General features: G+C 36.0%; 2 protein-coding genes across 2 annotated transcripts; both read right to left on the bottom strand.

The window, feature by feature from the left end:
- Positions 1-494: 494 nt before the first annotated feature.
- On the bottom strand, positions 495-1,100 carry LOC137394490 (uncharacterized). Its single transcript, XM_068081213.1, has one exon. It carries the CDS (start codon positions 1,098-1,100, stop codon positions 495-497), a length of 606 nt encoding a protein of 201 aa, XP_067937314.1.
- Positions 1,101-11,417: 10,317 nt separating this feature from the next.
- Positions 11,418-24,274, bottom strand: LOC137394489 (uncharacterized). Its single transcript, XM_068081212.1, has 5 exons — positions 24,188-24,274; positions 14,832-16,577; positions 12,795-13,295; positions 12,267-12,644; positions 11,418-12,116 (listed from the first exon to the last, which is right to left on the bottom strand). The coding sequence occupies exons 1-5, from the start codon at positions 24,272-24,274 to the stop codon at positions 11,418-11,420; spliced, it is 3,411 nt and encodes a 1,136-aa protein (XP_067937313.1).
- Between the last annotated feature and the right edge of the window lie 455 nt (positions 24,275-24,729).

Genomic DNA, 24,729 nt, shown 5'->3' with positions numbered 1-24,729 from the left:
ATACTGAACCAATGTTGTTGTAGGAGGCAGCAATGTACATATGGTTGGCATCCTTTCTATACACGGCCTTGAGCATGTCTAATGCTTTCTTGTGATATTCTAGTGCTCGTCTGTAGTCACCCACGGAGTTGTATGTTGCACATATATTATTGTAGGTGGTAGCAATATCAGTGCGGTTGGTATCTTCTCCATACACAGCCTTTTGCATGTCTAATGATTTCATGTGATGATCTATACTTGTCTGTAGTCACCCAGAAAGTTGTACACTGAACCGGTGTTACCGTAAGAGTTAGCAATATCAGCATGGTTGGTACCCTCTGCATACAAGCTTTTAACATGTTTAATGGTTTCTTGTGATATGCTAGTGCTTGTCTGTAGTCACCCATAGAGTTGTATGTTGCACCAATGTTATTGTAGGTAGTAGCAATACAAGTATGGTTGGTATCTATTCCATACACAGCCTTTTGCATGTCTAATGCTTTTTTGTGATTTTCTTATGCTTGTCTGTAGTCACCCAAGGAGTTGTATACTGAACCGATGTTATTGCAGGAGGTAGCAATATCAGTATGGTTGGTATCCTTTCCATACACAGCCTTTAACATGTCTAATGCTTTCTTATGATATTCTAATGCTTGTATGTAGTCACCCAAAGAGTAGTATACTGAACCAATGTTACTATAGGAGGAAGCATTTTCAGTATGGTTGGTATTCTCTCTATACACAGCCTTTTGAGACTCTAATGCTTTTTTATGATATTCTAATGCTTGTCTGTAGTCATCCAAGGAGTGGTATACTATACCAATGTTACTGTAAGAGGTAGCAATATCGGTATTGTAGGTATCCTTTCCATACAAAGCCTTTCGCATGTCTAATACTTTCTGCTGATATTCTAATTCTTGTCTGTAGTCACCCAAGCAGTGGTATACTGAACCGGTGTTACCGTAGGAGTTAGCAATATCAGCATGGTTGGTACCCTCTGCATACACAGCTTTTAACATGTTTAATGATTTCTTGTGAAATGCTAGTGCTTGTCTGTAGTCACCCATAGAGTTGTATGTTGTAGAAGGCAGCGATTTCAGTATGGTTGGTATCCTCTCCATACACAGCTTTTAGCATGTCTAATGCTTTCTTGTAATATTCTAATGCTCGTCTGTAGTCGCCCATGGAGTGGTATACTAAACCAATGTTATTGTAGGAGATTGCAATATCGGTATTGTAGGTATACTTTCCATACAAAGCCTATAGCATGTCTAATGCTTTTTTTTTGATATTTTAATTCTGCTCTGTAGTCACCCAAAGAGTTGTACATTGAACCTATGTTATTGTAGTTGGCAGCAATATCAAGATGTATGGCAACTATTTCATATTCCATATTTGCTTCTATAACATGTCTGATAATTCATAGCAGTTGTCTTGCTCATAATTACTCAGCTAGTTATCAGCCAATCCAAAGTTATTAACACTTCTGTCTGCAATCGCATGCTTGATATCAGGGTATAAAGCCTTGTTCATGCTCAGAGCTTTGTTAGAGTATTGCAATGCTTTCTTATACTCACTCAAAGCCAGGTACACTGAACCAATATTTTTGTAAGTAATGAATGTGTCTCTGTAGTTCTCCTCTACACCCTCAGAAGTATTTACATCTGACATCTCCAAAGATTGCTCTGCCTGCAGAAATAAATATTTAGGGGGTATCATCCACATCATCCACATCCACCAAAGTTACAACAACAGAGTTCTCGTAAAATCTCTATTTGAACGCCATGGTTCCCTTTTTTCAACTATTCTAGTGTACCATTTTATTAACAGTGACGTTCAAATAGATGATGCTGCTAAACAAACACATTTATATTTGCTCAGTATAATATACAGCCATACATCTGCATACGAGTGCCTCAACATGCAATAAACTTGAGATACAAGTAGACCTATTAGCAAATTTCTTCCTTGAATTATGAGTAATCTTTGTGAGTTGAGCACATCAATCAGTTTGCTGTGGCCACTACATCGCCAAAAATGTGAAGGTCACATTTGAGAGCAGCATCGCTAGGTTTTATCTTCGAATCAGTTAAGAAAAGATTTTTACAAGTTTGGATGAAAATTATAGTGAACCCAAGGCAAAAAGCGCTCCACCGGAAACCGGAAAGCTAATCCGGTTAAATAAGCACTGAAACAAATTGTTTGAAAATTTTAATTCCGCACTTCCATTGTGCATGTAGAATAAAATATTGCTCTAACCTGTGTACCTACACAGGTTGGAGCAAAAAGTCATGAGTTAGATACCTGGAATACTCATCATTATAGGTTATCCTGGCATCAATTCCCACAACATCAGTAGGCCAGCCATGGTGGTCTGTGTTTATTGCTACCATCTTATTATGGGAGTTACTCTACTACTGTTGTAAGTGTAGATTACTTCTTTACTTATAGCGCTCTTTCTCTTTAATATCACCACACTTAAGCTAGCTTACTCACCTTTCTACCATCACTCAACTATACAGCCTGTGATATGCTACAACTGACTCGCCTCTTTGAGCAGTCGTTGGGCCGCCCTGTAGTCACCTATCTCTTTGCTGCAGTGTGCTGCCAGCAGTTTCCAAGGGCTTTGTTGAGGTTGCTTCTCAGACAAACATTGGAAGCATTCGCAAGCTAGCTTGTAATTTTGTGAGTAATACAAAAGATTTGCGCACAACTATAGGCGCTTGTTGAATAAAACATTATCCACAGACAAGTGGCTAATCTCTTTTAACTCAGCAAAGGTTGTGGGTTGTTTAATCGCTTTGCTGACTTCCTCTGTAGCAACAAGGTACTGGCCTGTGAAGTAGAGTACTTCTGATTTCAACCAGAAATCCTTTTGAAGAACTTGAAAACCTTGAAATAATAATGACACCTCAACACTTGACTGCTCCTTAATCTCGACAGAAAACTTGAGTTTCAACATCATGGATTTGATGAACCGTTTTATCGAGATGAGAAGAAAACTCATCATAACAACTAGATGTGCAGGAACAGCATAGAACAATATCTGGCCTCTTTGATAGTATTTGTCAACTTGAGATCTCAGGCAGAGTTTGTACATCTTCAGATAAGAAGAAGTACAAATGTATATGAAGAGAGGAAGGAGCTACAAGATTACTTGGGATTACAAGCTCTTAAAAGTTCAAAAATGAACAGTTAATCGCGGCCATCACAAAAACACCGTAGTGTGGAATCTATTTCGATGATGTTCTCGAACATTTTGGTTATCGTTTTTGACACGTGATGTTATCACGTGAATTTAAAGGCTAGTAAAAGGCTAAATATAAAACGTCTCGTAGCACTAGTTTATAAGAAATACTTTGGGTTTTACCGAAGACCCCGTATTAAATACAAATGGTCCTACTTTATAGTTTCGTTTCGGCTTGGTCTAATCGTCTAGTTGCAATCTGATCATGTGATCTACACTTCCTGCCAAATAGCGCGGAAAATTTCTGCAGCATTTCTTGACTAACACAAGTGACCAACAGTTTCCTAATGTTTATCAGATGATGATATGCACTCCTTCGAGGTAAAGTTGAAAAATTAAACGCATTTTTACGGTAGGTTTTGAGATATAAGTGCTCAAAGGGACCAAATTACCATGTCGATGAAATAGACGTGTAAAAACAATAGACATGGTTTTATTGAATGCGTGAAATATATTTGTGAAAATATTTTGACGAATGAGGTTGCATAAAAGTGCAGAGGCCATCGTGTTCATCTACGTCCTATTTGAGCCATTTTAGAAAGGGATGCTAATATACGGCGTTTTCATGATTGCCACGATTAACTGTTCGTTATTGAGCTTTCAAGAGCTTGTAATCACATTTTCACATATTTTGCACCTACAACACAGTAGAGTGAGACATGGTGAATCTTTTGATACCAAATAGCTGTAATGTGAATTTTGTTGCAAGTCAAGAGTAAGTATCAGATGAATCTACTAATTTAGTATGTGATTAGCAAATACTCTAATAGATACCAGATGAATCTGTTATACTACACACTCTCCGCTTACTAGCATAGACTAGTACACTTTAGTGATGTCGAGGTAGAAGCTACGACATGAGCTACAAACTCTTATTTATGTACATTTATACATTTCCCTGCATGCTAGCTGGTAGCCCACGGCCCAGTTGATTGTAGAAGAAGTGTGTGACACATAGAAAATGTCTATAGAGCAATGTTGAATCTAACTCCGTGAGAATGGTTATATAAGAGTTATGAAAGGCTGAAAGCTCTTGAACTCTTGAGTAGACTCAACTGGATGTATTATTCTCGTACACAAGGAAAATGTAAGTGATGATGTCTATAATAGATGTACGCAGATCAATTGATGACTATTATGACTCACAATCATTATTTATAGAAGTAGTTTTTGGTCAATACAAAGGTTATAATGTGAATCAATATATTAGGATAAGTATTGCTGGTCAGGCTACATATATCATAGATTACTTTATTTTAGTTTCCAATAAATGATCTGTTTACTCGATGTCTCTGTTCATACTGCCTCATGAATCTTTGGCTATTTCTTTCTACCTCCTACTCTGTCCACCCGTGTCTCTACACTTCACTGTTCACTCCTTTATGATCACTTCTGTATCTATTCTTGTTCTACCACTCCTTGTCCAACTCTTTCTCTTTACACTTACTTTCAACGGAGTTATAGTCTTCTCCATTGTTTCATCTTTAGCATACTGTCAGGGTTGGAAAGTTTGAAAAAAGCAGAAAGCAGCAATCACACTAGGATTGGCATCACAAAGTTTGTAACCTAAAACAAAGGCATTATAAACTGCCAGACTAGGAATGCATCAGTATTGGAAGCTCTGATAGGTCAACGTGTCAGGCTGCGGAGATAGGATTGCATCAGTGATAGAAGTGCTGACAGGTCAGCATGAAAAAACTGCCAAACTGGGATTGCATCCACGTTGGAAGCATTGCTACGACAGCCAGCGTAGGAAGCATGAAAGATTTGAGAGAAATGGCAATCTCACCCGCTGCTACAAACTACGTAGTAAATGATGTACTACTCCTATTTGCTTATGTATCAAGCATAGTAGCCATCTAATTATTACAGCTGGTGGAGACATTAACAAGCTTGGTAAATGCAAGACCATATATGATGTCACCACCATACATAAAGAGATGTATGGCCATATGTTAATAAATGATGATGTCACCACTACATATGAAGGAGAACAATACATCACAAGAATTACCAAAAGTTATTCTACAGAGCGAACGACTTTGCAGAGGGACAAGCACAAGCAAGGTCATACATATATACAATGAACCATCAACCAGTCATAAACGAGTCTAATATTTACAACACATTTTATAGATATAGCTTATAACACCGTTTGTAAATGTTTCTGGTTTGCAGGCATTTGCACTGGTGTTCTGTTTCTGGCATGTTACGAAAGTTTATGTAACAAGCTGTGTGCGTTATGCAACTGCTGCTGCAGATCTGTTTGTGGTCGGCCTGATTGACTTAGCGCTTCTCTGGTTGTTGTCACACCTGTGGGTGTGTGTTTTGGACAGGATTGGATTGGGCTCTTGGGCCAGTTTTGTTGACCAATGGGACGTGACTTTCTGGTGTACCGACACGTTTTAAACTCTTGCCGCCTTGAACTATCCGCTCAGCGTGCTCAATCAGTTTGAACTATTCAGTTTGACAAGCATTTTTGCTGTCTGTCAAAAATGTGTTCGACTAAAAATTTTAGCTTATAGTGGGATCCATTTTATGGTCATTTTGAGAGTCAAGAATTAATAGTAAAGGAGGCGACGGTTAGTAGTGCATATGTCTCTTTACACTTTATTATATTTTAACTGCATACACTTTTTACATTTTTGCTTGTATTGAATATAGCATAAAAGGTTTTATATGTGCTATTGTACCTTAGTGTGATTTTTGCTGTAATTTTAGACTTCACAGTGACGTTAGTGTGGTGAAATGGTAAAATAAAGTACCACACACTCATCAGTAAAGATCCAAGCCTTCCTGGTTGTGAACAGTTTAACAGTTAGTCAAAGGCTAGCGAATACCAATTCGCCATATCATTTATTATAGATAATATGACTTTATGAAATCATAATATAACTATATATCTGCATTAATTTTAATGTCCTGGAAAAAAGACAAAATTGATATAATGACTATAGAATGTATAGCATGAAATATGAATATCTCTTTTGACTTATGTACGATAGATCATTAGAACTGTCTCAGGAGGAGGTTATAGCAAAATCCAATTTTTATAAATAAGTTATTGACCGTTTTCAGGTTACGGCCAATTTTGTACAAATTATTGACTTGGTTTAATTAACAGGCATATCCCATCGTTAGAAAATCCCAAAAGATGTCAGCTGTCAAGGCGTCAGATATCAAATGACAGAAAAGAGCGCTGGCTGACATCGAAGACACTAGAAAGAGACATTACGAAAATGTTGTAAGAGTCCGGTGAAATTTGGCGATAGTCTGAAAATAAGTATACCTATAAGGAGGGGCTATCAGTAAGCCAAGGCAGACAGGATCTGGCTGCGAACCAGAGAAAGCAGCTACAAATTTGTAAAAGCTGGCAACGAGCCAATCAGTAAAAGAGGGCGCATAGAGATAGGCTAACATAAGCCAAAGGAGCCTGCAGCAAACAGCTTGCAGAAGATCAACACATTGAGGAGGAAACATACATCTGATACAATTTACCCAAAGAGGCGGAAAACCAGGAATTTAGAATGCCCTGAGAAAAAAGAGTTCATTCAGCCCCCAGCCAACAGAAGGAGCCGTCACTACACACCTCGTAGACACACTTCACTACACGCCTCACCTCGTAGAGACAGTAATTATTAAACCTAGTAAGGCCACAACTAATAGGGCTAAGTTTACAAGCATATTGTTATTTCTACTTTGGCTAGTGAGTATTGACAGAATAATTGTTATTTTTGATCTTCTGAAGAAAATAGAGTTTACAGACACTTGAGAACAAACCACTGACATAAATTATTATGGTTGATTATAGGATAGTTGCTTACAAATAGTTGTTGGCCTTGCAATCTCAATACTACTTGTGAACATTGATACTTGGGCTCATTATTGCAACAGCGCATTACCTGTCAAAAAAATTTCAAGGAGAACTATAGTAGTGCCTATCTCCATTGAGTTGCTGTTTCAATTTTGCTTTATAGCAGCAGTCTGATTTTTGTGGGCAGCAGTGCCACTTTGTCTTTGGTCAAAATTTGTTTTGGGATAAATTGAACTCAAAGTTCAGATGCTAACCATTACACATAGAACCATAGAACCATTGTATTATTAAACTTCGAGGAAACACACAAAAAACAATACATTTTATATTTTTATTTAAATATTAATCTATTTTATATTATTATTCTTGGATTATACTTATTATAACAAAACAAATTAATTAAGTTATTAAAAATAACAAAATATATATGAAATCAAACATTTCTCTCTTGACAATACTAACTGTTACCAGGTGCTGTTGGTTTTCAACAAAATGCAAAAATTTTACAGCCTAATCAATTTTTATCTGACTTCTCATGTAGAGATAAGCAGGTGATCATATTTGTTACTAGAATTATACCATGGCATCTGAGAAAGAAATATGGATTAGGGGTGCTCAGGCGTAATCCTTTCTGTAATAACAACAACATTGTTCATCCATCTGTTCATGATAAGTCATGATAAGTGTTAAGAAAAAAATTGCGCAGCATGGGAATCGAAATCAGAGCGTCAGATTTAAAAAGTAAGCGCTCAACTGCAGTCCCGCAACACTTATTTGCCATCACACTACGTGAGATAATTATGCATTTACTGATTATTCATGGCAATCTCTCTCGCAATTCACTACCTGAATGCTCAGGGTTGCCCGGGTAAAAAAGGTCTTTGGACAGAAAATTTATTTTTATGTAACATATACAATATTTACCATTTCATCTTTTAAACTTCATATTATGAGAAAAGTGTTTTTGTTTGGTTTAAATGAATTATGAAAAAAAGCAACTGTAAAGGTTTTTAAACTTTTGCAAACAACTGTAACTTTTGAATTTCATGTCAAGAAAGTGTTTTGTTGAAATAAATTGAGAGGAAAAATAAAACTGTAAAGGTGTTTAAATGTAAATGTGAAATCATTAGCAAGTAATGGCTAAATATAGTCTGTTCTGCCACAATTACAATGAAGAATTATTTGGTATACATTTATTTGGTTTTAGTTCTTTTCGTTGCATTTTAAGGCGAAAATATCGTATAAACAAATGGACTGATTTAAAAACCCGTATTAATTATGTAATGCAATCTCCTCCTGTTAAAAATAATCAAAATCATAATTATTAAAATGAGTTACAAAACAATATATTAACCTTAGTAACTATAGTTACCTACAATAACTTTGATGCATTTTCTGGTTATGATCTGCCAGAAAATGTAATATTATAATGTACTACATGTATAGTTCTTACCTTAAAGATGGACGTGTAACATAAATGCTGAATCTAATTTAAACGAATTTAACTTACTAAGAACGTACTTGAAGAAAGTTTCAATTTGTATTTTACTAAACTTCAAACTTTTAACCAAAGTTTTATCACTTATCTGTTTGCGAATTCGTTTTTACCATAACGGATAATGTTAATAGCGACACAATAGCATATCAACATTTTTATTTTGTTACATGTATAATCAGTACAATAACTGCCAAATTTTAATTTTGAGAGAACTTATTGTTGATGTCGTATGGCAGAAAACAAAGTCACCCTAATATGATGAGGAGAAAAAAGTGTCGAGTTTCATAGAGTCAAGCAAAAAAAATTTTATAACAGGAACATCGTAAGTCGTGGGCGAAATGTATCAATTAATATGTCATTTAGCGTGTGCAATTGAAAAAACGGTATACAATATGTATATATGATAAAAGCAATAGAATTCTAAGGACTGTGTAGCTCAGTGGTTAAATGTGTGGTTAGAAACTTGTGGTTGTAATCGCCGTTAGTTCAAATCCAGCACATAGTGAGCTTTTCATTCCAAGATGCATTGCAAAATGAGCTTTTCATTCTTCCATTTTAGTAGCTATAGCTGGACACACCCACTCACAGACATACAAACACTGAGATTTATACATATATATATATATATATATATATATATATATATATATATATATATATATATATATATATATATATATATATATATATATATATATATATATAAAATAAGATTAATGGAACATTACAATGTACTATGTGCAGAGTTCTTACCTTTCAGACAGACGTGTAACATAAACACTGAAGTTAATTTAAATGAATATAGCTTACTAAAAACATACATTTACTTGAAGAAGGTTTTAGTATATATCTTAGTAAATTTCAAACTTTAAACTAAAATTCTATCACTTCTCTGTTTGCGAATTCGTTTTTACCATAACAGATAATGTTGATAGCGGTAAAATAGCATATCGGCATTTTTATTATTTTGTCCTAATCATTACAAAAATCACCAGATTTTAATTTTAAGAGAAACTATTGTTGATATCGCATGAAAAAAAAACAAATTTACCCTAGTATGGTGAAAACGAAAGAGCATCATGTTTTATAGAGTTGGGCAAAAAATATTTTATAATAGGGGCAAAATAACACATGGGCACAATGTATCAATTAATATGTCATTTAGTGGGTGCAATCGAGAAAAAAGTATACGGTATATGATAACAGCGTGAGAATTCTTAGGACTGTGTAGCTCAGTGGTTAAATGCGTGGTTGGAAACTTGCGGCACAATATCCATGGGTTCAAATCCAGCACATAGTGAGCTGTTAATTCCGAGATTTTGATAGTTATAACTGGACAGACATACATCTGAACAGATAGCAAAAAACTTTGAGATTTATTTAGATTAATACTATGTATAACATCTTATGTGATATAAACCTTGCTTAGTAGGAGAGTCCCCTAAAAATGCTTGCTAAGTTGCTACAACTTACAGATCTTGTGATGTAATTCTTGCTAAGCTAAAGGTATAACTTACAGTACATTATGAATACAGTACTGACGTTGTACATGCTGACTCATCACTCCAATTTTTAATTATCTAACTCATTAAGAGGATCTTCTTTAACAAAAGTAACATTTGGTACAAATAATTAACTTTCATATATATAAGTTATATAACCATTTGAACCATTTTTGTCTACCTACATAAATCATAGATGTTGTTGATTCATTGATCATTGATCATTGTTCATCGATTGGCAATCAACAGGTGAGAGACGGCGAGCGACTGTAATCTACAACGACTGACGACGAACAACAGTGAGCGACGGCAAGCTCTCCATCGCTCACTATTGCCTCTCGCTCACCATTGTGAGGGAACAGCAAGAGGAGTGATGGGAGGGCGAGCAAGAGAGTGATGGCAAGTGAGAGAGGGAAAGCGCGATGGCAGAAAAGCGATGGCGAGAGAGCGATGGAGAGAGAGCAATGGTGAGGGAGCGATTGCGAGTGAGCGATGAGGAGAGAGCGATGGCGAGAAGCAATGGCAAAGGAGCAATGGCGAGTGAGCTAGAGAGCAATGGTGAGCCAGAGAGCTTCATTTGGAAAATGTTATAAAACTGCCTTGCCAAGTTTATTTATCATTTTTAGTTTTGCTATACATTGTATCAAATTTCTTCCTGAGCTGTTTATTGTTATTCCTTTGTTTTACATGAAAAGGTGTAATTTACAATAGTTTTTAAAAAGTCAAGGTTATTGTGTGCCATCGAAATTCATTCCAAGATGACTGCATGCTATATTAAAGTAGTGGAACATCTCACAAGCAAATATGAGTTTATTCATAATAATATTTCCATGAACATGAAACTTGCTAGTTAGGATATACATAATAGACCTGCAAGTCCAAATGAAACAATAGGAAATCAGTATAAAATACAAAAATATTAGGTGCCGAGTAAAAAAGGTCAGCAGAAGGTCAACTCGTTCTACCTAATCGTTGCTACTAGTTATACAGCAAGAAAGAGGTTGATAAGGAACTAGCCATATCCTACCCTGGGGTAACAAAGTAAAATGTTAGGACACCTGGTTACATAGATAGACATATTTAACTAACAAGTATATGAATCATCATGGTTGTTTTCTGTGGATGAGCTGCATATTTGATGTGACTGTCTCTGGTATGGTTGGTTTTATTAGTTTAGTTACCATGTCTCTCTGTTTCTGTGTTACCATTAACATGAGTATGAGCTGAATTCCTGTCATTCATCTTGGACTTCATGCCTGATGCCTTGGACTCACATTCTGACATTTGTTCCTAATCACCCAATAAGAAACATGTTGAGCTAGGTGCTATGTAGCTACTAGCAATATCAGTATTGATGGTATTCTCTCCATGCATTGTCTATAGCATGTTTAATCCTTTGGTGTAGTATTCTAATGCTCGTCTGTAGTCACCCAAGGAGTAGTATGTTAAACCAATGTTACGGCAGGTGCCAACAATACCAAAATGTTCGGCACCTCTTCCATACGCAGCCTTTTGCGTGTCTAATGCTTTCATGAGATATTCTAATGCTTGTCTGTAGTCACCCAAAGACTTGTATACTGAACCAATCTTATTGTAGGAGATAACAATATGAGTATTGTTGGTATCCTCTCCATACATAGCCTTTTGCATGTCTAATGCTTTCTTGTGATTTTCTAATGCTCGTCTGTAGACACCCACAGAGCTGTATACTGAACCAATGTTATTGTAGGAGACAGCAATACCAATATGGTTGGTATCCTCTCCATACACGGCCTTTTTCATGTCTAACGATTTCATGTGATATTCTAATGCTTGTCCAAAGTTACCCAAAGAGCTGTACATTACACCAATGTTATTGTAGGAGTTAGCAATATCAGTATGGTTGGTATCATCTCTAAACACAGCTTTTCGCATGTCTAATGCTTTGGTGTGATATTCTAATGCTTGTCTGTACTCTCCCAAAGAGTCGTATATTGAACCAATGTTATTGTAGGATGTAGCAATATGGGTATGGTTGGTGTCTTCTCCATACATAGCCTTTTGCATGTCTAATGCTTTCTTGTGATGTTCTAATGCCTGTATGTAGCCACTCAAAGAGTGGTATACTGAACCAATGTTATTGTAGATGGTAGCAATATCAGTATTGTTAGTATCCTTTCCATACACAGCCTTTTTCATGTCTAATGCTTTCTTGTGATATTCTAATGCTTGTCTGTAGTCACCCACAGAGTTGTATACTAAACCAATGTTATTGTAGGAGACAGCAATATGAGTATGGTTGGTATCCTCTCCATACACGGCCTTTTTCATGTCTAACGATTTCATGTGATATTCTAATGCTTGTCCAAAGTTACCCAAAGAGCTGTACATTACACCAATGTTATTGTAGGAGTTAGCAATATCAGTATGGTTGGTATCATCTCTAAACACAGCTTTTCGCATGTCTAATGCTTTGGTGTGATATTCTAATGCTTGTCTGTACTCTCCCAAAGAGTCGTATATTGAACCAATGTTATTGTAGGATGTAGCAATATGGGTATGGTTGGTGTCTTCTCCATACATAGCCTTTTGCATGTCTAATGCTTTCTTGTGATGTTCTAATGCCTGTATGTAGCCACTCAAAGAGTGGTATACTGAACCAATGTTATTGTAGATGGTAGCAATATCAGTATTGTTAGTATCCTTTCCATACACAGCCTTTTTCATGTCTAATGCTTTCTTGTGATATTCTAATGCTTGTCTGTAGTCACCCACAGAGTTGTATACTAAACCAATGTTATTGTAGGAGACAGCAATATGAGTATGGTTGGTATCATCTCCATACACAGCCTTTTGCATGTCTAATGCTTTCTTATGATATTCTAATGCTTGTATGTAGTCACCCAAAGAGTCGTACACTGAACCTATGTTATTGTAGCTGGTAGCAATATCAGGATGTATGGCACCTATTTCATATTCCATGCTTGCTTCTAGCTTGTCTGATGACTCACAGTAATTGCCTTGCTCATTATCACCCAGGCAGTTATTAGCCAAACCAACATTATTTAGACTTCTGCCTGCAATGGCATGCTTGGTATCAGGGTGTAAAGCTTTGTTGATGCTCAGAGCTTTGGTAAGGTATCGCAATGCCTTCTCATACTCACTCAAATCCCGGTACACTAAACCGATGTTTGTGTAAGTAATTAATGTGTCTCTGTGGCTCTCGTCTACACCCTCAGAAGTATTAACATCTGGCATCTCCAAAGATTGCTCTGCCTGCAGAAATAAAAGTTTAGTAGGCATTAAAAACTCACTAAAGTGATATATAATATACAGTCGTATCTCTGCATATGAGTGCTCCAACATGTGATAAACCCGAGATGTGAGTAGACGTATTAGCAAGTTTGTTCTTCGAGATATGGTTTATCATTGAGATTTCAGCATGCGAGTCAGTTTGCCGTAGCCATTACATGACCTTTACGTGGCCTTTCACATGCTTGGCCATTACGTGGCCAAGCGTGTGAAAGGCCACATTTGAGAACAGCCTCGCTAGGTATTTTTCCTGGAAAAAAGTTGGCAAAAGGTTTTCTACAAAGTTGAATATTTGAGCACATTAATCAGTTCGCTGTGGCCACTACATGGCCAAGAATGTGAAAGGTCACATTTGGGAGCAGCATGGCTAGGTTTTCTTTCCGAATCAATTGGGAAAAGGTTTTTACAAGATTGGATAAAAATTATAGTGAACGCGAGACCAAAAGCTCCACACCGGAAACAAACATTAAAAATTAGGACAGCAAAATTATGTTAAGTTTAGTAAAAGATTAAAACTCAGCTTCAAATGTGCATTCAGTAAGCTAAACTCATTTAAGTTAAACTCCAACTATCTGTTATGGAGAGTCACAAAAGTTTAGTGCACCGAACACATAGCTGCTAAGTCTCTCTCTCCCCTCTTCCCCTCTCTCCCTCTCTTCCTCTCCCCTTCTCCCCCTCTCTCACTCTCCCCCTCTCCCTTTCTTCCTCTCTCCTTCTCCCTCTCTCTCTCTTTGTGGATAATGGGGGTCTCTCTCTCAGACCCCCATTATCCACAAGTCTGTCTAGAAGGTAACACCCTATACAGTAGTGTAATTAGTGATGTTACATTTTATTGCACCTAATAACAACTAAACAGGTATTGGTTACTTTCTTAGCATAGGGACTCAATTATAACAATCAAAACACTCTTTTCTACCGTAATATTTTGTTTTAGGTTGCCTTTTAATTGTGTGGTAATGAATTTATTTGTCCATAGTTATTTTATATAGGAAATAGTTATTTGAGAAAAGAGTAAATTGATATTGATAAATGTTACTTTCTTAGCATAGGGACTCAATTATAACAATCAAAACACTCTTTCTTTTCTACTTTAATATTCTGTTTTACGTTGATTTTTCATCATATGGGAACGAATTTATTTGTCCATAGTTATTTTATATAGGAAACAGTGCTTTGAGACAAAAGTAAATTGATATATGAGCTCAGTCCCACAACACGTTAAGCTACAAGAAGTCATGTGTTAGATACCTTTAGATACTGATCAGTACAGATTATCCTGGTATCTAATCCTACAACATCAATGCATCTACCATGATGGTCCATGTCTAGTGGTACTATCTGATTATGGGAGTTATTCTACTACTGTTATAAGTGTAGATAACTTCTCTACTTTTAAAACCTCTTTCTCTTTCTCTCTACTGTCATCGCACCTAAGCTAGCCTACCCAACTTTCTACCATCACTCAACTATACAGCTTAGGATATCCTACAACTGACTCACCTCTTTGAGCAGTTTTTGGGCAGCCCTGTAGTCACCAATCTGTTTGCTGCAGTGTGCTGCCAGCAGCTTCCAAAGGCTTTGTTGAGGCTGCTTTTTAGAAAAATATTGAAAGCATTCCAAAGCTAACTTGTAGTTGTGTGAGTAATACAAAAGGTATGCAAACAACTGTAGACGCTTGTTGAATGAAACATCATCAACAGACAAGTGAATGATCTCTTTTAGCTCAGCAAAGGATGTTGAGGTAATGGGTCGTCCAATTGCTTGGCTGACTTCCTCTGTAGCTTCACGGTATTGGCCAGTAAAGTAGAGTACTTCTGATTTCAGCCAGAAATCTTCATGAGGAACTTGAAGACTTAGAAGCAATAATGAGACATCTATGCTTGACTGTTTATTAGTCTTGACAGAAGACTTGAGTTCCAACATCCTGGATTTAATGAACCGTTTGATCGGGATGAGGAGACAACCCATAATAACAACTAGATGTGAAGAAACAGCATAAGACGATATATGACTACCTTGGTAGTATTTGCCAACTTGTACAAACTCTGCTTGAGATCTCATTTTCAGGTAAGAGGAAGTACGAATGTATATAGAGAGAGCAAGGAGTAGGTTGAAATACTGTAGGTTTTCTGATGACAGCAGACCCTGCTTTTTCATCTCTTCGTAAATTTTCCAAGACTGGCTAAAAGTGAGTCTAAGACACATCTTCAAATTGTTTGCAAGGAGTGTTGGATATCTGAATATATTTTCTTTCACCGTGACATTCAGATTCTGAGGAGGTTGAAATGATACGAATTCTGGTAAAAAGATATATTTATTAATGTCACTAGTGAATAAATCGAAACGCTTTTTCTTCACCTTTGCTCCTACAAAAAATTCTTCATATGAATTTCTTTTTGAAGCAAACTGGTCATGCAGCTGGCTCTGATCAGGTGAGTCCTCACTTGAGAATATGATGACAGTAGAGGAGAGCATGTCAGACTTATCTGCAAGGTGACCAAGTGGTTTTTCAGCCTCATTTCTGTAGAGCTCCATGAGCTGTTCTACCGTTAGTGTCAGACTCAGACCCCCCTCCTTACCATTACCTGTTGGAATGTTACCAGAGTTTGTAGTGATTCCATCTATTCTGTATCCAGTGACAGCCATCTTAGCTAGCCTTTTTAACTCACTGTTTGTCTTCAACTCATCAATATCAAAGGACTTCAGAGGACTCTCACCTAGATTTCCTATTCTGAAGTAGCTGTCTACTGCTAGTTTTTCAAAGTAATCTGATGCCTTCTCCACGATGATAGCATATTCTAGATCAGAGTAAGGAGTCGCATCCCCTTTTGCTATGGAACCCAATCCAACAATAGCAAACTTACACGGAGCTTCTTCATTCCTTTTTTTCAACACATCAACACTTGATTGAAGAATTATTTTTGAGACGTTGATAAGTCCTTCACTGCATGTCTTGCTGGCTGCAAACACTTTTTCACAGAATGATTTCGCATTTAAAAGATTTTTTTTCCTGAAGAAGTCATCATTGTTCAAGGCAAACATTGGGTCATCAAGCTTACCAAAGTCTTTCCTGGTATCTCCTCTGTACTTCTCTAGAAGTGCCTTATGGTTACTGATCATCTGCCGATGTTCATCATAGCTGAGAGGATGTTTTCCTTTGTACCAACTTTCTTCTATGTCATAAACTAGTCTATGCCTTTCAGTAGTTGGTGCTAAAGTCACACAGAAGTTGGCTATCCCATGTGCCTGTAATATAAAATTACTACTTATATTACAATCTAATGAAATAACACTATTGCATGATCAGATTTTTACAAATTGAAGCAATCGTAAACTGTATAAGGAGACATGTGACATGCAGGTTATTTGTTAAGTGAAAAGATGCTAAATTCTTTTATATTTTCATAATATCTTATTTCTTCTTTACACAAAATATAATTTAGACCTTTAAAAAAAGCGTTTTAACTCTCTTTAGCTTCACATTGTATTTTTTCAGCAACCTTGTTGTTATAGTAGCATGTTTTGTTGCAACAGATTGTTAGACTTACAACAAAATATGGATGTGATTTAGTTTCTCAAAACTTCATAATTGTGTGTAGTATAAATTTGTGTAACAGGCAACTGTAAAGTTATCAAGCATTATCTTGTACAGTTGAATTTTATTTGCTGGCAACGTCTTGATGTCCTGGTTATTGTAGTTTTATGGCACAACATTATATCCTAAGGTCATATATTAGGATCATAATATCTAATTCTGTAATTATCTAGTCAGACATGGGAGCCATGTACTTGGCACACAATTCCAGCACAGAGTCAACTATTCTATTCTACTCATATCTGATCAATAATGACCAGCTTTTTCTGAAACTCTTCAAATGTGGACACATTCTATGAACATCTCAACACATCTCGAACATCTGTGACAGCAACCCGAAACCTTTTACGATCAGGTCATCATTCAACATTACAGATTCTTTCATCTGATGATCCAGCACCTCGCATTATCATTACTGTAAAATCTCTATTTCAACACCTACTTTAACAGAATGCTCCTATAGGAAAAGAGTTGAAAAATACAGCTCTACCACGTACTTGGACGCCACCTTTATAGGAACGCTACATTGAAACTCTTTGATCTTTAAGAACCCATAATAGAAAGTGATCAGTGTTCACAAAAGTGTCCATAATTTTATAATAATTATAACAACACTTACAATAATTATAAAAATTCTAATAATTTCACATCAATAACAATTAATTATTTTTATGTTGCTGTAGTGGTTGTCATATTTTAAGTGACGGTGTACCTAAGAAAATCAATCGGTGCAATCATCAGAACTACACTCTGATTCGAAGTCACTAAAGTCCAACTCGTGTCCATTGTCATCAGATACGTTCATAGTGTGGTTTACAATCTGTCATAAAAACTCAAAAGCGTTTTGATGAATGAAGAAAATGCTTTTCAGGAACACTGTACGACGTAATAGCAGCCATTGTTATGGAGTATTAAAGCCTCTTTTCCAACTCTTTAAGCTTTACAGCTTTTTCGCCATCGAAATAATTAATAACTGTTTCTGGTTATTAGTAGTTCCTTGTTTAACTCGGTCTGCTATTCATGTGATAAGACTATTATAACTCAAGAAATTGAGCTCACATTTTTCAGGTTTGATCTCGGTATCACATTTTACAATAGAGTTACTCATATTTAAGTATAAAATTTTACAATAGAGTGACTCATATTTCAGTTTAACATTTTACAATAGAGTGACTCATATTTCAGTATCACATTTTACAACAGAGTTACTCAAATTTTAGTATCACATTTTACAACAGAGTTACTCAAATTTTAGTATCACATTTTACAATAGAGTTACTCATATTTCAGTATCACATTTTACAATAGAGTTACTCATATTTCAGTATCACATTTTACAATAGAGTTTCTCAAGTTTTATTATCACATTTTACAATAGAGTTACTCATATTTCAGTATCACATTTTACAATAGAGTTACTCATATTTCAGTATCACATTTTACAATAGAGTTACTCATGTTTCAGTATCACATTTTACTATAGAGTTACTCATATTTCAGTATCACATTTCACAATAGAGTTACTCATGTTTTAGTATCACATTTTACAATAGAATTACTCATATTTCAGTATCACATTTCACAATAGAGTTACTCATATTTCAGTATTACATTTTACAATAGAGTAACTCATATTTCAGTATTACATTTTACAATAGAGTTACTCATATTTCAGTATCACATTTTACAATAGAGTTGCTCATATTTCAGTATCACATTTTACAATAGAGTTTCTCAAGTTTTAGTATCACATTTTACAACAGAGTTACTCATATTTCTGGTATGATGAGAGTCATGTGACTATTCTGATTGCCATCCTACTGAAGATATATTTAGTATCTTATATATTCTAGCTAAATTTATTGTATACTAATAACATATGTATGGGTGCTTTTCATGGAAAGTCTGACTATTTCCTTCATAGAGTACATTCTAAACCAGATTCTCAGTCTATTTATTTGACTCGATCTGATTACAAAGAAAAGCTACCTCTAAATTGTCAAATAGTGATATCACTATTAGAAACTCCACTGAACAACACATAACATACACAACCCAGTAAGCAAGGAATCAATGAATTCTGTAGTCATACGCAGGGTCATCCTTTGCATGTAATGAAGTTAATGAGCCTACAAACTTTGGCAGTGCCATGTCAGGTCCTCAGTCTATAAGCACTTGTTCCAAACAGCTAATGAAACCATAAGTCAGCCATATATATGAACACCCATGGAGTTCAGGTCCATTACCTCCATATAGACAACCTGTTAGCTCTAACTGCTCTAACTAAGGAGTAATACCAATGGTTCAATAAATCTTCATGAAGCTAAGTCTGTAGCCTGTGGTTTGTCCTAACTACCAAGGGCGGGTTTTTACAAAACATTTTCTACAGTGGTGCACAGGACATCACTACAGAACATTTCTCTTGTATGGTTTCAGTAGAAATATGATGATACATTAAGCAAATATTGTCATTCCTTCTCCCCCTCTCTTACTCACTTTGTTTTAGTTCATTCCTTTGCCACATAACCTTCAAACTTCATTTTTTTTGTTCGAGTTAAGCGAGCAGTTCTGATGTCAAGTAGGCAGGGATCCCCTCATCATTCTTGTAATTGTCGGAGACAGTCTCATCACTGCTACTGAGTGTTATACTTGGGTATGTCAAACAAGACCAGTTTTTCAATATAAAAGTGGAAGTATTATTATACTAGCGGAAGCATTATGATTCAGTGGTTATCTAAATATACTTGGGTGCACAAGTGTACGTTAGGTATGTAACACGAGAACATTGCATCTATTGATAATAGACCCTCGTCTGGATCAGATATAATCATGAAATCCGATTATATGGCATCTACTGATAATAGACTGTCGTCTGTATGAGATTTAGTTGCGAAATCCAAGAACTTGGCATCTGCTGATGATGAACTGCCTTAAGCCTGGTTCCCATATCGATTGCAAAACTCCGGCGGTAATATTGCGCAGCCAAACGCTTGCGACGCTAGGCTCGGCGGCTTATGTTCATATAAAGCTGCATCGCTAAGAACGGCATACAAATTTTCGCTCGCCATTCCGTTTCTATAATGCTGATCTTCATCTGTACAGTGCATCTTGGGAAGGTTTTGCCTGTGGCTCTTCGCGAAATTTCAACAGCGTTAAACTCTTGCGTTGCCGCCTGCAAGTACCTGGCGCGTAGGTTCCCATTTCACCGCTAATAGCCTGTGGTGCTGTCACCGGTGCATTGCGACATATATGGGAGCCAGGCTTTAGGATCATATTTTAACAATAAAACCAAACTTAATTCATGATGTAAGCTCAACAATTTACTGAGAACAGAGGAATAAGCACAACACTTGCTTAATTCCTATATGAGTTTGGGAGGAGGAGGCTATAAACAGCTCATAAATTATCAACTTCCTACATGAGAACTAGGAGTAATTTCTCCTAAGAGAGTCTCGACTGGCCCTCAAACCAACCAAATTATGACAACTGAAGACCATTCCTATTTTAATAACCATTCTCAGTCTACTTTGGCTACATTAACATGCAACTCTTTTGAAAAGAAGGCTAAAAAAAGGAAACAGTAAAACACTAAAGCAAACATTATGACATTGCTAAGGGATAGCTTAAACCTGAGTTCAACGAAAAAGTCTCATCTACTCTATAGAGACACATGAATCTTAGTTTAGTTTAGACTTCTAATATACAAAACTACTCAAATGGTCCAACTACATGTACATTTGAAGACGTTTTTAGGTCAAAAAACTTTAAATAGTAAAATATTTACCAGTTTAAATCATATAATTTGTAGAGACCTATAATAGCTCATATTATTCATTAGTTAAAATGTATACAAGAGAAATGAGTAAACTATAGAGTAACATTAAAGTACAATAAATGAGAATCTACCTGACGATAGAGATGAGTCTTATAATACTGTGTGTGAAATTGGTGAGAAAATGAGAATATCAAATTACATGAGTTAGAAAAAGTTTGTTTTTAATTAGGGAAGTTTAAATAAACTTCCAACAACATAAATGAAAAGATGCACAAAATGAAAAACGAATTGTTTTCTGTCTGTTATTAATGAGACATGTTGTCTGTCTGGAAACATAATAATAAATTATATTAAATATACAATAATAAACAATTAACAAATTATATTAAATATATATTAATAAATTTTACTTCGTTATTATGTGTTTGTAAGTCAGCATAAGCCTGATGTGTTTTAACAATCTTTTGGCTGATTTCGTTGAAACTTTACACAGATATGCTCGCCCCTTACACGAGGCTGCTAGAATATTTCAGCACTAAACTGCACCTAGTTGCTAACAACTAGCCTCCTAAACATCTAACTGAGGGTTACCTGATTAAACTACACCTAGTTGCTAACAACCAGTCTACTAAACATCTAACTGAGGGCAATCTGATTAAAACTACACCAAGTTGGTAACAACCAGCCTCCTAAACATCTAACTGAGGACTATCTGATTAAAACTACACTTAGTTGCTAACAACCAGCCTCCTAAACATCTAACTGAGGGCTATATGATTAAAACTACCCCTAGTTGCTGACAACCAGCCTCCTAAACATCTAACTGAGGACTATCTGATAAAAAATGAAAGAATTCCCTGGCATCACTAAGCCAACTGCTAGACCAACAGTAAGTGTAAAGGTAGTTGATTAGTACAGGTAAAACAGAGTCAGTCATGTGTGTGTGTGCGTGTGCGTGCGTGCCTGCTTGTGTATTTATTTTTATCAACAGAAACAATGCAGAAAAAGAAGCTGCATATTCGTAAATGTATGATGGATGTATTTACTAATATGCAAATAATATATGATGGAGCCATAGATGCACTGTAGCCCAGCCAATGTGATGGAGCCATAGATGCACTGTAGCCCAGCCAATGTGATGGAGCCATAGATGCACTGTAGCCCAGCCAATGTGATGGAGCCATAGATGCACTGTAGCCCAGCCAATGTGATGGAGCCATAGATGCACTGTAGCCCAGCCAATGTGATGGAGCCATAGATGCACTGTAGCCCAGCCAATGTGATGGAGCCATAGATGCACTGTAGCCCAGCCAATGTGATGGAGCCATAGATGCACTGTAGCCCAGCCAATGTGATGGAGCCATAGATGCACTGTAGCCCAGCCAATGTGATGGAGCCATAGATGCACTGTAGCCCAGCCAATGTCGCACAAGCCCCAAAAACAGCCAACAGCAGTAGGACGAAAGTGGGCTTCAGCGCACCCTAGTCAGAGAGACAGAAGATAGCATTTACTTGTTTTTTTAACGTCAAATTTGTTTACAATTATCTTCAATCTGTCAGGTAGGTTATTCCAATAAAAGGTTGTTTGATATTGAATAGTTTTTTGCCCAGCACTAGATGTAAATAAAGGAATATGAAGATTTAGAAGAGAATGACGAGTGCTATAAGAGTGTGGTGGTTCACCATTCCCAGATGAATGAAATACAGTATGACCTCTTACCAGCAGCTTTAACATATATAGCTTATTTATTGGTAAATATTAGTTTGAGTAAACAATTCTTTTGATGGATAGTCAAAGGGTTTATGACATATAATTCGCACTAGCTTTTCTGAAAGACTTTAATTTTATTTAAAAACATGTCGGGTAAATTGCCCTAAGATTCGAGGCAGTAAATAAGTTTAGAATTTACTAAGGAGTTATATAATGTAACAATTATTTCTCGTGAGAAGTACATTGATAACCTATAAAAAAGTCCAACTGCCGGACGAAGGTCCTTTAGTATGTTAAATATATGGGTAGACCAATTCAGATTATTATCAAGCCAAACACCTAGGAGTTTGAAATGATCAGTGTGGTTTATTATGTTATTTCCTATTAGCAGGTACCGACTGTATTAGTTTTTCAGTAATACGGTTTCACACAGGGTTAAAAGACAACCAGTTATTTATGAGAATGAGTAATTGACTACTTTCCGACTTCTGCATTATTAAATGTGACAAATTAGGCCTTCTCCTGGCAATGCTGGGCTCAATTGAAGCTATCTTACAACTATCTTTACAATATACATGTAAATGAGCTATGATATCTGAATAGGAGCTCTGGAATGTGCTTATGCACACATTAAGAACAATATTGCCCTCACTGAACACATTCATGAATTGTTATTATGAAAGAGATTTAGCAATTCGCATTGTAAATCTACACTGTGCTGTGGACTATCTGATTGAAAGTGAAAGAGGGTCGAGTTGATGCTGGGCTTACTTCTTGTCAATACTAAGTAATTATTTGCTGATACAAATTAATGACTTTCAAATATTAAAATTTAGAAAAAGTGATTCATACTTAGTTAAGTTAAACTCTATTACTATATGATGATCAGTTCAACCAATTTTACTGAAATGAAATTTACTCTCACCATTACATTACGGATCAAACACTGCATTTGAATGTAAACTGATAGTTCTCTACACAGTTTGACAGTGAAGATTTGTCATATTGTATAATAAACTATAAAGAAAATATTGTACAATTGTAAAATAAAAGGCTGAAGTTGACTCAGTATATAGAGCAAACAACAGACTACAAACAGATGTATACAGCAAGTAAACAGTTCTTTTGATTGTACCTTTTTTATGACAAATTATAGAGAGCTGCTGGTCTGTTTGTTCAATACTTCCTAACAAACCTGACCATTGTTCTCAACTCAACTTTAAGTTGTCACCACCACACTGTAGCATAATTATTATATAAGGAGAACTATGGACAAGTAAAAATCAATAGATGTATCATTCTATTGGCATTAAATGACATGCGAAACATATTTTCTGTTCTTAAGCAATTAAATATTTTACACCGAGTATGTCTTAATGTCACATGATGGTCATGTGACCAACAAGTATAATTAGCGGTGTTAACAGAGACTCTTCTTGAGGAGGTGTTGAGAACTATGAATCCAGAGACAAGGTGATTATCTAAAAGATGTCTTACAAACCTTCACCTCGATTATAAGTGTACCTATTTAGTCGAACTTGCACTTAGGTTTTGTGCATACAAAAGACTATACTGGTAGCTTTATAAATGTCTAATATATCATTGATGTCTATGTCTACCCAGATTGGCCATAAACATTTACACATTGTTGAGGTAAAACAGGACTTCACATTTGAAGCTGCATGCATGTGTATCCAGGCGGAACTAGAAGGCAACAACATGTTCAATTTCTTCATCTCCAGGCTGTTAAAAACACAATTTCTTTACATTTTTACCTGAAGGTAATCTCTCCATTTACCAGAGACTTCAGCTCTCTCCTTGTAAGACCTCGCCAACTGGTCAACATACTCTAGATCAGCCATGCTGGTATTTGTCTAGTTAAGGTAGACTTTTAGTTACTTCCTTTTCTGTAAAGACAAATATAGGTCATGCTAATTAGCCAATGAAAGATGAGTAGAAATACACAATTAGAATTTTGATTGCTCTATGAGTAATCAGTATAATTACATGATCAAATCTGTAAATAATTTTTAAGTAAACAGAATCCCATTACCTCACGCCGGATAAGGAAGGGGGTCATCAAAACTTGAGAAAAAAAACTAAAATATTTATTGTACTAAAATGGTTATGAAGCAGACCCTCTTATGACTCTGGACATGAAACTATTGAAGTAAACCTGATGACTTGCAGTAACAACCAGAGGAACTGCTGAGTCAGACTCTCTTGTATTACGGTTATGGAGGTTTGACTGACTAGCAAGGATGCTATCAAAGTTCACAGCAAAAGTTGAATGTGCATCTTAAAGATTATAAAGATA

The sequence above is a fragment of the Watersipora subatra genome, chromosome 4 (genome assembly GCF_963576615.1).
Source record: "Watersipora subatra chromosome 4, tzWatSuba1.1, whole genome shotgun sequence".
NCBI classification, from domain to species: Eukaryota; Metazoa; Bryozoa; class Gymnolaemata; order Cheilostomatida; family Watersiporidae; genus Watersipora; species Watersipora subatra.
The sequence above is the reverse complement of the archived record's forward strand: the minus strand, read 5'-3'. Positions and strand labels throughout refer to the sequence as shown.

Bases quoted from the DNA above. Each gene is read 5' to 3' on its own strand.
- LOC137394489 (XM_068081212.1), bottom strand. From the start codon at position 24,274: ATGGCTGATCTAGAGTATGTTGACCAGTTGGCGAGGTCTTACAAGGAG. The intron at 12,645-12,794 runs GTGGGTGACTAC...GGCTACATACAG, and splicing joins TTGGTTTAGTATACAACTCT to GCATTAGAACATCACAAGAA. The intron at 12,117-12,266 runs GTGGGTGACTAC...GGCTACATACAG, and splicing joins TTGGTTTAGTATACAACTCT to GCATTAGAACATCACAAGAA.
- LOC137394490 (XM_068081213.1), bottom strand. From the start codon at position 1,100: ATGGAGAGGATACCAACCATACTGAAATCGCTGCCTTCTACAACATAC.